General features: G+C 39.2%; 1 protein-coding gene across 1 annotated transcript in view; it reads right to left on the reverse strand.

Annotated features, from left to right (window-relative positions):
• cabp2a (calcium binding protein 2a) overlaps window positions 1-13,797 on the reverse strand; it is a 28,751-nt gene extending 14,954 nt beyond the window's left edge. The window contains exons 1-2 of the mRNA XM_047366793.1: window positions 13,637-13,797; window positions 13,301-13,483 (exon numbers count right to left, since the gene is read on the reverse strand). Of these exons, the coding sequence (XP_047222749.1) occupies window positions 13,301-13,483; window positions 13,637-13,696 (243 nt within the window). The 5' untranslated portion in view covers window positions 13,697-13,797. The remainder of the gene's footprint in view (window positions 1-13,300; window positions 13,484-13,636) is intronic.
• Between the last annotated feature and the right edge of the window lie 820 nt (window positions 13,798-14,617).

Raw genomic sequence — 14,617 nt, forward strand, 5'->3', positions numbered from 1 at the left:
TCTGTAGTATTTGAATGCTCTCCTGATCCTTCTGTGAATTTTTTCAGAATTTAAATATTTAATGCTTTATTGACTCTTAAAACTTTTGAGATTTAATCTACCTTTCTTCTATGGTAGCAGCTTCAGACAGCAATTCATCATCAAAAGCATGTCATGATCATTATGGAACATATCTAAATGGATTTTACCAACTCAGTCAGAATGACTAAAAACACTCAATCTTTTGATAGGACTCAACGAGTTTCTATTATTTTGGAGCATATAACTCAGTAGACAGTATAGAAGAAGTCAAAGGATACCTTTATTAATAAAGACGTGCTGGCATTTATGTTTACAAAGGAACAAAATACAGCTTCTAAACTGAGGTTACAAGCAATAGAAAGAATCAAGCCATTGTTTAAGAGGAAATCTGATGAGTGAGACAGGGACAAAACGCATGCAGAAAATTAGGTAGAAAGAGTGAATAACAGAGAGTCCAGGAAAGAAACAAAGAAGCTGCAGATGAGTCAAGGGTTATGTCAACATTATAGCCTGAAGGAATGTTGGAGGAATTCTAGAGAGATACGCTGTTCTGTTAAAAGGGTCAAATAGAGGTACTAGTTGGTTGTTTTCTTGCAGAAGACCACCATGTAAGATTGGGATGGAGAATGACACTGCAGAGGCATTACAAATAGGTTCAACCCATGAGCCTTAAAGGTCTGTGGCTTCAAACCCTAAATGACACATTATGTTCAGATATTTACCATTATACGTTTGAGGCAAAGCATTCAGGTGGAGTATTATTAGCTTTCAGGACAAATTCCATCTGTTAACAAAACATTTCAACAGGTTTTCTTAGACATTAGTAAAACATCAACATTATTTGGTTTTCCAAAATTACCAAAAGCAACAAATAGTTTTTAATTCTCTTATTACAGTCCAGGTGGTGCAGTTGGTAGCACTGTTGCCATACAGCAACAAGGCCCTAGGTTCGACTCATACTGTGACACACTCCTTTTGACCTTTTGACTTCTTCTGAATGTCATATAAAATCTATCAAGCCCCAAAATAACTTTTAAAATATGTTTTTCTGCTGTATGACATGGTCAAAAATGACACGGCAAGTTGTCTTTTAAAGTTGCTCTTTGTTCTTTCACAAACCCAGCTTAAAGCAACTGCTTTTGGTAGATAAGCTTCAGAACTCCCTGGGCCCTGTCTGAACAAGCTAGATATTAGCTTCTGAACCCATTTGTTTTTATGATAAAACATAAAATACATTAGAAGGAAATTCTTATTAGCACCAAGGGACACAATTGACACTTTACACAAACCTAGCATGTTTTAAAGTAAATTATTAAAGGAAAAGTGTTATTCAATACCTTACAACACTGTTGAATTTTCGATTTCGGGGCTCATTTTCTAAAGGGACAAAAAAAAGTTTGATTCATATGCTAAACTTAAGACTTTAATGTTGGGACAGGGTCTTAATAACTAAATGGGAATAGCTACATTATATTGGTCATCTTTCAGTGTTCCTGACTGAGGTTATTACATTGGTGCAGAAACTATGTAACATCATGTGTAACAGAGTTAAAAGAAAAGACGTTGATTTACATGTTCTAACATTCCCCAAGGTCATATAGTGTAGTTACAACTGTCCCCCCACTCCATTAGCTGTAGTAATTTATTTTTGCACATATAGGTTTTTCCCAGCCTGCATGATTTTGTCAGTTTGACACGTACCAGAGTGGATTGCAACAAGATGGAAGAAGTAATTGAACTGAAAGTTAAATGGTTAAATAGAGGGAGCCCTGAACAACCTTACACAAAAGGTTCCTGATAATGATGACTATCTCTGCCTGCAACTGGATGCATATTTTACTTTTTGTAGTTTATTTTGTATTTGTAAAAGAATCCAGTTATTAGATGGCAAACATTTTATTGGCTCAATGGAAGGAGCTGCTTTGCTATTAGATTTCTCTCCTTTACAATTTATTTTTCTACTCAAAGGCCCAAGTAAATTAAAGCAAATCAACTTCAATCACAGCAGATTTAAAACAACAGTATTGTACAATAAATAGGCATCGCTTTACCGAAGAGCCCACCAGTTTATGAAACTTTGAATGACCATCAAAAATAACACCTAAATTGCTGACTAGGGCTTGAGGATTAGATAACAGTGGAGCAAAGTAGAATGCAAGACTCACACTGCGCGAAAATATGTGTAACTCTATGACTGAGACATATATTGTACAAAGAAGTGGTTAATTAAAAAAGAAATTCACAACAATTTGATTAAAATTTGGGGGGGTGGGGGGGGTTGGTTTCTGTTTCTGCACATTTTTAACTGTGAATATCATATTCACTTATTTATTTTGAAATACAAAAAACTGAAAAAAATGTATAAAGACATGAATTTAAATGTTATAAAAATAGCCATTGTAGGCACAAGAACAAAGAAAACAAATCATATAACTGTGAGAACAGCAGAAGGCCATGAGAAGAAAATGGTGCTAGTACAGTCAATAAAGGATTTCCATTTAACCTGACATACTTTTTTCAGCCTGCAACGACACAAGGCTGTGTGGATTGTCCCACATTCCCTGCTCTCAATCTCAAACACCTACTCACTACCGAAGGAGGATAATGCCGTTTGCACCTGATTAGATTTTCTCTGATGCTTTTCCATGTGACATAAAACTTATATATGAATTCCCCTTGAGGTCCCAGAGGTCCTATGGATTAGAGATTCTATTAAAGCAACGCCATGTGGGGATAAATGTAGACAAAACGTCACAGAAAAGACAGAAGTGCATGTTCTTTATCTCTATATCCATGAGTATATAGTCCAACTGTTGTTGCACTGTTCCAGTCATAATGGTCCATCAACTAACCCACTTTTAAATCTGTCTACAAAATCTGTTCTTGTTTTTATGCTCATGCCCTCATTGCATTGTCTGCATTTTTAACAGCCACAACAACTGCAAAAACTGGAATGTTAAAGGCTAAGATTACTGAGCAAAATATATTTTCAGCACATAAATCATTTGTCTTGTATGGGAATATTTAGTTTTTCTTCTCAAAATAAACCTAAACCTATGGTTCATTTCATTTTATAGGTATTGTTCAATCCAAGATATTCCACACTATTTAACTTATATAAAGCCACTATTCCACACAGACCATAAATAACATAAATCACGAAGAATGTCAACATTTTAGGATTCTTAGTGGAATTGTAATAAGTTCCTATATTTGTAACTTATTTGTCTTTTATTCTTAGTCAGTTCTTGCAATTCTTGATCTATTTGGAATTTGTGGTAAAAGTTTGAGCTGATCAAAAGTTTGGTGCAGAACCCCAGAATCCAAAAAATCTCAGTTAATTCTTAACAAATTCGTAGGTCATTCTTAAATATCATAACTGATTCCTAATTAATTTGTAGCCATTTCTATATATTCTTAACTCAATTGGGGATTCGTAAGGCATTGTCTTGACCACTCAAGGTCATTTTAACATCTAAAACTGCCCAAATCTCTCTTCTAAAAAAAGGAAATGAAAGAAATGGGGAAAATAATCAATACAAAATGTAAAAAACAAACAAACAAAAAAAAAACTAAACAGTTTTAAAATAAATAAGAAATATAAAACAAAACAATATTCTATTTTTTCAATGTTGTTTTCTTATCTTATTACATTATATGTCCAAAAAGAAGCACGTTAGTTTTTACTTTTTATTGGCAAAAAAATCACTTCACTTAAAATGTTTTAACTTCTATATATCAACAGTGATCATTGGCTCCTGCTGGTCTCTCATTGCTTTTTTATTATATCTCGTTGAATTCATTTTAATGTTATTGTATGCAGTTCCATGTTAAAGTTTGATGCCATTGTGCTGTTCTGAATGGATCATCCTCACCTCCACTGTAAGTACAGAACACCCAGGCTGCTTTATTTATTTTTAGGGCTTTTATTGCAGTACACTAAAAGGTCTGTCTATAGTTTTAACAGTGTAATTGTTTAAAACAAAAAACGTTCAGTGGTTTAACTCTCTAATTGACATATTCTGATCATTTGCGGGTTTGAATATCTAAATACTTCCTTGTAGTGAAAGGAGTCCTGCAGAGTGAATTTCTGATCACATTAAAATATTTAATACACGTGTATGGTGTTGTGTTCTATATTATAGTTTTCCCTACATCTGATTCATTTGAATATCTCAATTCAACTCAGTTTCATTTATACAACGCCAATTCACAACACATGTCAGCTCAAGGCACTTTACAGAGTCAATTCAATTGAATCATATGGGTTTTAAGTCAAGTATTTACATTTCAATTAATCCTCCTTATCAAACAGTGCAGTCGGATTCAGTTTATCATTCAAATTGGTTAAAAGGTTTTTCTATCAAAGGAAACCCAGCAGATTGCAATGAGTCAGTGACTTGCAGCATTCACTCCTTTAGTGGCTTTATGTGGGAAAGAAAGACAGCTAAGCCGATTAACTCTGAACCAGTTTTCAAGTCTAGAGTATGAAAGAGAGCGCATACATTTAGTCACAGTAGAAGCTCAGACAGGGGCCAAGTGTATTATCGGTAGAAGATGAGCATTAAGTTGTTGGAAGAAGAAACTCGGCCTATGCCTCCCTCCAGGAAGGTGTCACAGCTATACACAGAGTCAGACCAGGTGTAACGTATAGGAAGAAACAAAACAGAGAGAGAACATAAAGTTAAAAGCAGAAATAACAGAAAATAACGTAAAATTGGAGAGTAGTATGAGAATGTAGCAGAGAGAGTGAAAGTGGTCATTATGTCCTCCAGCAACTTAAGCCTATAGCAACATAACTACAGAGATAGCTCGGGATAACCTAAGCCACTCTTAACTATAAGCTTTATCAAAAAGGAAAGTTTTAACCCAGTCTTAAAAGTAGAGTGTCAGCTTCACAGACTAAAATTGGGAGCTGGTTCCACAGGAGAGGAGCCTGATAACTAAAAGATCTGCCTCCCATTATACTTCTAGAGACTCTAGGAACCACCAGTAAATCTGCAGTCTCAGAACAAAGTGCTTTAATAAGAAATTAGGATTTAAATGACATGTCCTGGTCAAAAATAAACACCAAGGGTTTTACTGTATTACCAGAGGTCAATTTAATACCATCCACATTAATTGATTGACTAGGCAGTTTCCTTTTCAAAGGCTCCGGTCCAAAGATAAAAACTTCTGTCTTGTCTGAACTTAGAAGCAGAAAATTAAAAGTCATCCAAGTTTTATTGTCTTCAAGACATGCATTGCATTGTAGTCTATCTAACTGGTTGGGCCAATCAGGATTTATGGATAAATAAAGCTGAGTATCATCAGCGTAACAGTGTGAATGTATCCCATGCAGCCTGATAATTTTACCTATTGGAAGCATATATAGAGTAAAGAGAATTGGCCCGAGCACTGAACCCTGTGGTACTCCACAATTAAGCTTGAGATGATTTATCATTTACATGAACAAACTGGAATCAGTTAGACAAATAGGATTTAAACCAGCCTAGTGCTATTGCCCTGATCCCTACAGCACGTTCCAGCATTTCTAAGAGAATATTGTGATCGACTGTATCAAATGCAGCAGTGAGATCTAAGAGGACAAGTACAGACACAAGTCCATTATCTGAAGCCATAAGAATATCATTAGTGACTTTCAGCAGAGCTGTTTCAGTGCTATGATGAGCTCTGAAGCCTGACTGAAACTCTTCAAACAGGTCATTGCTGTGTAAATGCTCACACATTTGATTAGCAACTATTTTCTCAAGAACTTTAGATAAGAACGAATGATTGAATATAGGTCTGTAATTTATTAAGTCATTTTGATTAACTGAAGGCTTCTTAAGTAAAGGTTTAATCACAGCTACCTTAAAAGCCTGTGGTACATATCCATTTACTACGGATAGGTTAATCTTATCTAAAATGGGGCTGGTAATCAGAGGGAACACTTCCTTAAATAATTTGGTTGGGTTTGGGTCTAACATGCAAGTTGAAGGTTTAGATGAAGCTAATATTTTTCAAAACAGTCCAAACACAGATTGGTTTCTACGGTACTTTCCAATGCTGTCTCGCTTAGTGAGGATGAAGTAATCATCTCCGGGAGTATGCCAATGATTTGTTTTTAATAGAATCGATACTATTTAAAAATAATCCCATTAAGTCATTACTGCTGAGAGTTAAGGGAATGGATGGCTAAACAGAGCTATGACTCTGTGTATGTTTAGCAACTGTACCAAAAAGAATCCTATGATTATTCTTATTGTCTTCAATTAATGATGAGAAATAAGTTGTTCCAGCTTGGCGAAACCAGTTGCTCTCAGACGCAGCAAAGTTGTGGGCTCTCATGAGGTATTATTCAAATTCCAAACTATTAGGAGAAGCTTGTTGAAGGTTAGCCTAATCTTTTGACCCAAGTCAAAGATTTTGAAATCAAATGAGCTAATGTATGTAAATCTCTGAATTCTAAAAAAGTTTAAATAAAAATCAATAACTTATGATTTTGGCATTTACCAAATAGAAATAATTATGGTAATCCTAACCGAACTAACACAAGAAACATTTAGTCTGATTTAAAAATGTGGTTTTCAGCATTTTAATACAGTTTATGTAAACGTCTGATTTCAACTGCAGAGGTAGAAGAAATGTTTTGTTAAAACTGACACTTTTTGAAGCTTTGTTTTTTGTTGGTGGAGATACAAACGTAATCACGCTTGTATGTAACAATGATCAGCATATTTCAGTGCAGCGTCAAGCTAAAACCTTCAACAAAATACTAAATTCTATGTTCTTTATTTGTGTAAAAACAAACTGGAAGCCTTTCTGTGGGCAGATTGTACTAAAACTCATCTTATTCCTCAAAGTTCAACTCTGTTCTCTGCAGCATAAGTGAACCCTCCTCTAAGCTATAATCTCCTTTACATCGCAATCAGTCTCTTCTGTTTCTTTACGACACTCGGCAATCAATCCCTCATCCTAGCCCAACCTTCTTTTTTTCTGTTTCTCATTATTCAGTCCATCTGTTACTGATTCTATGGGTGACACATTAGAACGGCGAAGAAAAGTTAGACATAGAAATGCTAAATATTTTCGTAATTTTCTCTGTGAGGCTTTGGTTAATATTTGTCTTTTATAATTATTGTTGTTGGTCTTGCTGTCCTTTTTCTGCTCTGGAAAATCCCATATTGTCATCTAAAATGAAAAGCACATTTCATCACAACCCTTTCTGTGATTACATGGATTTTTCTTTTGAGGCTGAAACAAACACAAGGCCTTTGTTGAGTTTATTTGATTAAAGCCTAACCATGCTGGACCACGTTGACAAATTTTGTGAAGCAGAAATTGCAAAAGAAATCTAAATAAATATTTTAAAATATATATAAAAAAGCTCCTTATAGCAAAGGCCTTTGTAGCAAAAATTACAGGAAGACATTATATACAGTTAAACTGTATCAAGGGGGATTTGGTGTTTTCTATGGTCGCTGAAGTAATTAATCAGGGGTGCCAAACTCTAGTCCTTGACTGCTCCTGTCCTGCAACTTTTAGATATCCAACATGAATTAATTTTCTCATCAGCATGCCATTGAGCTCTGCAGGGGGCTGGTAACAAGCCACTCATTTGGTTTAGATTTGTCAGAGAAAGGATGCATCTAAAAGTTGCAGGATAGGAGCTCTCAAGGACTGGACTTGTGTATACAAGGCTCCTCCATAAAAATATGCAACAGTGAGTGTGAGGAGCCACAGACCTGCCCCCCTGGACCTGAGACAGACATGGAGGACATCCGAGCCACAGAGATCCAAAGGCCCCCCCAGAGCACTGGAACCCCAGGAGAATCACCGACAGGACTACCGTAACCCCCCCCCAGAGAAGAGCAGAGTCCCAAGGAAACCACCCAGCAGTCACAGTGCAGAAGCCCCAGGGAGATGCAGCGATGAGCCCACAGACCCTGCCATCAGCCATCTTTGCCAGAGACCCAAGACCCAGGGACACATCACCCCCCAAGCAGAAGCCCGACAGAGCACATGGTCCCAGGTCCCAGCGAGCAGCCACCGGGACTGGGCCGACACACACCAAAGCACCCAGCCCCGGACACCAAGAACCACAAGTACACCAGCGGGTAGAGACACCAGTCGACGGAAGGGAGTGTGGCGGGGAGATAATAGATAAACTAATCTAGGAGAGGGAACAGCCCAAGACCTAACCTGACATGAAAACAGGCACACACAGTCACAATTACACATTCCTACCCTCATGACATTCACACCCACGCAACCAACATAAAGACACTCACTCACACTCCCCTCACATACTCTATACTCCCAGGTCCAAGTGCTGATACCCCATAGGGGCAACCAGCCCCCGGACCAAGGAGGTGAACACCTTCCCTCCGGGGTGGAGACAGACAAACCGCCCCAGCACTAGCCCAGATTAGTGCCGGCACTGTCCGAACCCAAGTGACCCGGGCCCGGACTGACCCCCTGTCCTGACCCCAGTTCCCAATGACCCCATCCCCATCCAGAGAGGGGGCCATGTTCAAAAGAGGGGTCTACCCGGTCCAAACGAACCTGCCAACCAGAGCTGCCATAGGATGAAACAGTCTCAACCCCCCATTGAATTTCAATCTCAACCCCATTAGCCCCCAACCCTCCATGAACCCCAACATGAATCTCCCCACAGGGCCACCCCCAACCAGGACACAGATATAGAACACAAGACACTGAACCCAAACACCAGAAATCCTCTTCCCCAAGGGGCACACCCCCACAGATGAGCTAAATCCGCGAAAAGCCAATAAAGATGCAACCAAACAGCGCAAGCTCCACACACAGCCCCGCTCCAAGCACCCCCGCCGCATCCTGCCGCCCACCAGACAGCACACCATGGCAAGGCCGTGCTCACAATGGAACCCCCGACCCCACACCAAGATGGGACAAATTCACCCAATTGCAATGATAGGCCCAGGAAAAACAATCCGGGCAGGCCAGTTGCTCCAGGCCGAGCACAACCCACCAGCTGCCCCAGTGCAGGCACAAGACATGCTCTGCCGCCCCACCCACCTGATCGCAGCCCGCCCCCCGGCCAGGGGCCAGAGCCACAGAAGGAAGCATCGGAAGAAGATTGCCACACCACGCCAAAGAATGGGCAAAGAATGGGGTGGCCAACACCGCACCTGGCCAGCCCCTCCACACGGGCGGACCGAGCAATTAAGCCAGGGACCCAGATCCAAAGAAATCCAAGCAAGAGAGTCGAAACGCCATTCCCGACACCAGACCCTGACCGGAGGGTCCGCTCCTTTTCTGGTCCCAGACGGTCAACAAGGTTGTGGAAAGACCCTAAGCCTACCTCTGCCCGCTCAAATGTGGGGTTGATGCATGTTGTTGTAGAGTGCATTTAAAAAGAAAAACAGGTGAGGAAGAGGGTCTGCCACCCAGGCAAAATCTATGGGTAGGGCTGAAAAAAAACCTTTATTAATCACACCAGTTCTGCAAGGAGAAATTTGCCCAAATCCTATGAAATTGATTAAAGCTTAGGAAAGGATCCCAAAAATGTTTAACCCAAGTCAAACAAGTCAAAAGACAATTCAACCAAATACTAAGAAAATGTATGTAAAGTTCTGAATTTAATCAGAATCAGAATCAGAATCAGAAAAGCTTTATTGCCAAGTACGTTTTTGGACATACAAGGAATTTGTTTTGGCGTAGTTGGTGCAATACAGTACAAGTTAAACAGTACAAACATATCTACAATATAATATAAATATAAGTGCACAGTTTTAAGTGAGTGAGAGTAAATATAGAGCAGTATAAGATGCAAGAGCAATACAACAGTGCAGGTGATCATTGTGCAAGTAAAGCAGGAGTCCAAGCTGAGCGTTAATGTAACGCATAGAGTTAAATTATATTAAGTCTATAAATTATTTTGTTAATCATTGCTGACCTAAAGTAAAAACATGTTTATTGTGACCTCTTTCTTTTTTCAACTGAATTTTTCTTTTACTTTTTTGCCAAAACATTTTTTTTTGCAAACATCACCGAGCAAAGGCTGTTTGGTTGAAAACAGGAGTAACTGGGAAGACCTATGGCCGTTTCAAGTGAATTAATTTGAACATGACAGGAAATGCACCTATTGGGCAAAAGCAGAGTTACATAACAACATTTGACTCAAAGTTCAGACTTGTTTCTAAGTCAAAATGAGGCATGAAGTAAGCAGGGAACTAGAATTAGTTTTTCAGTTGATTTTCCTGTTGGAAGATATTTGGTCATAATTAACATTTTTATAGTTCAGATTTAATCTATCCTTAAAAACACAAACTTACAGAGAACCAGAATGAGGCAAATACAGAAAATATTACAATCAATGTTGCAGAGACGGTACAACCTCCACCACTCAAACCCTTGCCAAATCATGAGGACAAAACTTGTATGCAGCGATAACATGCTTCTACAAACACGCAAAACACGCAACGAGCAAAACAGAAAATGAAACCTAAAAAATACCTATATGTTACTTTTTTGTGATAAAACAGAACAAGGCATAAGCCACATGTCATTTAAACAATTTAGAAAGCTTTTAAAGATTACTCACTAATGATTTAAACTACTTGAATCTCCAAGAGCAATACACAGTCACTTCTCAGTGCTGACATTTCCAGTGAACTATCACATACACTTTTCTCTTTTGCAACCTTAAGCACCAATAAAAACTGTGTACATGGTAGTTATCATGTCAGCCTGAAACATTAATGGCCATTGATGAATTTCTTTGTCCTTCTTCTATTTTAATTTAAAATACAGGAGCAAAACAAAACAAAGAAAAACACAATTAAGTCACATTAATATTGTTAGACCTGATATCTTGCACTGCTTCTGGCAGATTAGCTTATAGGTCAGCATCAATACATTGGCTCTTATTTATCTGGATTATTCAATTTTATTTTATTTTATTATTATTATTTTTATTATTATGTCATATAGTCAAAATTCTTATGCATGCCTGTTGAATGCATTGGTTAAACATTCCTTGCAATGTGTTGCAAATAAAACAGGTATGGTTCGCCTTGCAAAAGGAGAACAGGAGCATACCAGGAGCATACCAGGAGCATAGCAGGAACATAGCAGGAGCATAGCAGGAGCATAGCAGGAGCATAGCAGGAGCATAGCAGGAACATAGCAGGAGCATAGCAGGAACATAGCAGGAGCATAGCAGGAGCATACCAGGAGCATGCCAGGAGCATAGCAGGAACATAGCAGGAGCATAGCAGGAACATAGCAGGAACATAGCAGGAGCATAGCAGGAGCATAGCAGGAGCATAGCAGGAGCATACCAGGAACATAGCAGGAGCATAGCAGGAACATAGCAGGAGCATAGCAGGAGCATAGCAGGAGCATAGCAGGAGCATAGCAGGAGCATGCCAGGAGCATAGCAGGAACATAGCAGGAACATAGCAGGAACATAGCAGGAACATAGCAGGAGCATAGCAGGAACATAGCAAGAGCATAGCAGGAGCATACCAGGAGCATGCCAGGAGCATAGCAGGAACATAGCAGGAGCATAGCAGGAACATAGCAGGAACATAGCAGGAGCATAGCAGGAACATAGCAAGAGCATAGCAGGAGCATACCAGGAGCATGCCAGGAGCATAGCAGGAGCATAGCAGGAGCATAGCAGGAACATAGCAGGAGCATAGCAGGAGCATACCAGGAGCATGCCAGGAGCATAGCAGGAACATAGCAGGAGCATAGCAGGAACATAGCAGGAACATAGCAGGAACATGGCAGGAACATAGCAGGAGCATAGCAGGAACATAGCAGGAGCATAGCAGGAGCATAGCAGGAGCATAGCAGGAACATAGCAGGAACATAGCAGGAACATAGCAGGAACATAGCAGGAGCATAGCAGGAGCATACCAGGAGCATGCCAGGAGCATAGCAGGAACATAGCAGGAGCATAGCAGGAACATAGCAGGAACATAGCAGGAACATAGCAGGAACATAGCAGGAACATAGCAGGAGCATAGCAGGAACATAGCAGGAGCATAGCAGGAGCATAGCAGGAACATAGCAGGAACATAGCAGGAACATAGCAGGAACATAGCAGGAACATAGCAGGAGCATAGCAGGAGCATACCAGGAGCATACCAGGAGCATACCTTGAGCATGCCAGGAGCATAGCAGGAACATAACAGGAGCATAGCAGGAACATAGCAGGAACATAGCAGGAGCATACCAGGAGCATAGCAGGAACATAGCAGGAGCATAGCAGGAACATAGCAGGAACATACCAGGAGCATAGCAGGAGCATACCAGGAGCGATGAAATTCTACCAATGTTGAAAATCAGTCCTTTTATTTAATTAACGTTTAGCAAGAGTCCACAATTATCTGTCCAGTGTACTGCAGATAAGGTATTGACTCCTGAAAAGTTCACAACTTAAAAATCTTGCTTAATAATTACCACTTTAAAATGGAAACTTATTTTAAATGATTTCATTCCAAACCGCACTGGCTCTAGAACCCTAATTCAGAAATTGTTAACAGGTTAAATCAAAAGTGCATCAATAAAGAAAAAAGGATGATGATTTGTCTAAAACATTTCACTCACTGGTAATGAATGGAAGCAGCTGAAAATACCACTTCTCTATGAGCAAAACCTGATGCTCTATACTGAGGATTACATTTCCATTATGAACCTCATACGTATGGAGAGAAGCTTTAGCAAATCAGAATAGGTTCTGCAGCAGTGATGGTGTTACAATAAGATAACAAAAATGCAGCATGGTGTTAAACCAACCATGCTGCATAGGAATCAATTAATACACTGATATGTCATCAGAGAGTAAAATATTCCGCTGTAGGTCGAATGCTTTAAATCATATTTCCTCTAAGTTTTCTCTCAAGTGCTGCTAACTTGCATTACAGTAATAAAAGGTGGATGAGGAAATAATTAATTTGATAACACAATCAGTTGAATTCCTCTAAAAGCTGATCAGAAGGCAAATTATTCCAACCACTACAGGGCTAATCTGTTAATGTGACTGCAACAGTTCATTCTTCTGTCATGTTGAAAGTAATGTGTACTTTATGTGTTTCCATGTCTGACCTCGTCAGATTACTGTTACTGTCACAAATTGCTATGTGGAGTGTATTTTTAGGCATGACCTACACATGTTCAGCTGCCATCTGATTTAATTGAAAGCGGTACATGTCTGAAAGGGGCTTATGTCAGCATGTCAGTCAAGCAACGTATAAACTGGCACATGATCTCAGAAGTGACCCGCTTTTCCATTTTATTGTTGTACCTGTCCAAAGACGGAAGCAACCATGGGGCGCAGCTTCCTCTTGTCTTCTTCTGGCAGCCAGAGGTTTTCAGGGTCTCCATCAGGGGACGACAGACTCAGGGTCTTGGCTTTGGGCTTTGGGGGCCTCTTTATGCTCGCTGAACTCCATCGTCTAAAGGATTCAATCTTCTTCTTAATGGAACCCTAGAGAATAGTGTCAATGGTGTCAACCAAATGAAAAAAGAAATCACTCTAAAGAAAGACATAAACAAAACAGAAAATAATGCACTGGTACAAATGTTAATTAAAGAGAACGTTGCATGTCACTGTCATATATTGGCATCTACTTCTACTGACCTTCTTTATTAGCTTCCCCTCTTGCACATCCATAGACTGTACTCTTTTCATCTCAGTCATATTTGCTGTGCAGCTCACCCACACAGAGACGTCTTTATGTTTTTTTCTCCCAGTACCTCGGTGTCTCGTCCTTTCCTCCTCTTTATCTGTTACTACAGCATCTGACACCAAATCCTAATCTGAGGTATATCCTCTGCTGCTTTCGCTCCTCCTCTCATCCCAAACACTCTCCATATTTTACCCCTCCTCTTTTATTTACATCCATCACTCACTTTGTTATCTGTTTGGCCAGATTTAAACAATTCTCCAGTTTATACAGATTTATTAACATTTAGTCAAAATGAAACATATCAGAAAGAAAAATGTTCTTTATTCCTTTCATACTATTGAGGCTATGTAGAAAATAAATCTAAATATTTAGAGTTTTATATATTTTGCAGAGAGGTATCCTCATGTTATGTCTGATTTGAACCTGACACTATTCTTCGTCCATGTATGTGATATCTCTGATAATCCTGTATTTATGTCCTCACTCACCCTTCTGCTCTCATGCTAATGTTGGCTTATCCTCAATCCCCTGCAATTTATAGTTCTTCCCATTGTTCATCATATTCCTCATATGGGATTGTGCTATAAATGTATGCACTAAAACATACAAACACAAGCTAAAGAAATGTTTTGACTGCAAGAACCTTTTACAGGAAGAGTAAAATTATTATTTTTGGGGGGTCAAAATGTACTCCCCTCCATTTAAATTGTACAGCGCAAGAGGGAACTGATATGGGGAAAAAATATATATATAGCGTGTGCACAAAATACTAATTTGTTCCCACAAAATACTAATTTGTTCCTACGAAATATATATAACGTGTGCACGAAATACTAAAACAGGGCACTTTCTCAAACATACGGAGGAACAAAACAACTGGATGGACAGGGATAATCTGATCGAGTTTTATATTAGGCTGTGGAGGAGCTACA

The sequence above is a fragment of the Girardinichthys multiradiatus genome, chromosome 5, assembly GCF_021462225.1.
Source record: "Girardinichthys multiradiatus isolate DD_20200921_A chromosome 5, DD_fGirMul_XY1, whole genome shotgun sequence".
Lineage (NCBI taxonomy): Eukaryota > Metazoa > Chordata > Actinopteri > Cyprinodontiformes > Goodeidae > Girardinichthys > Girardinichthys multiradiatus.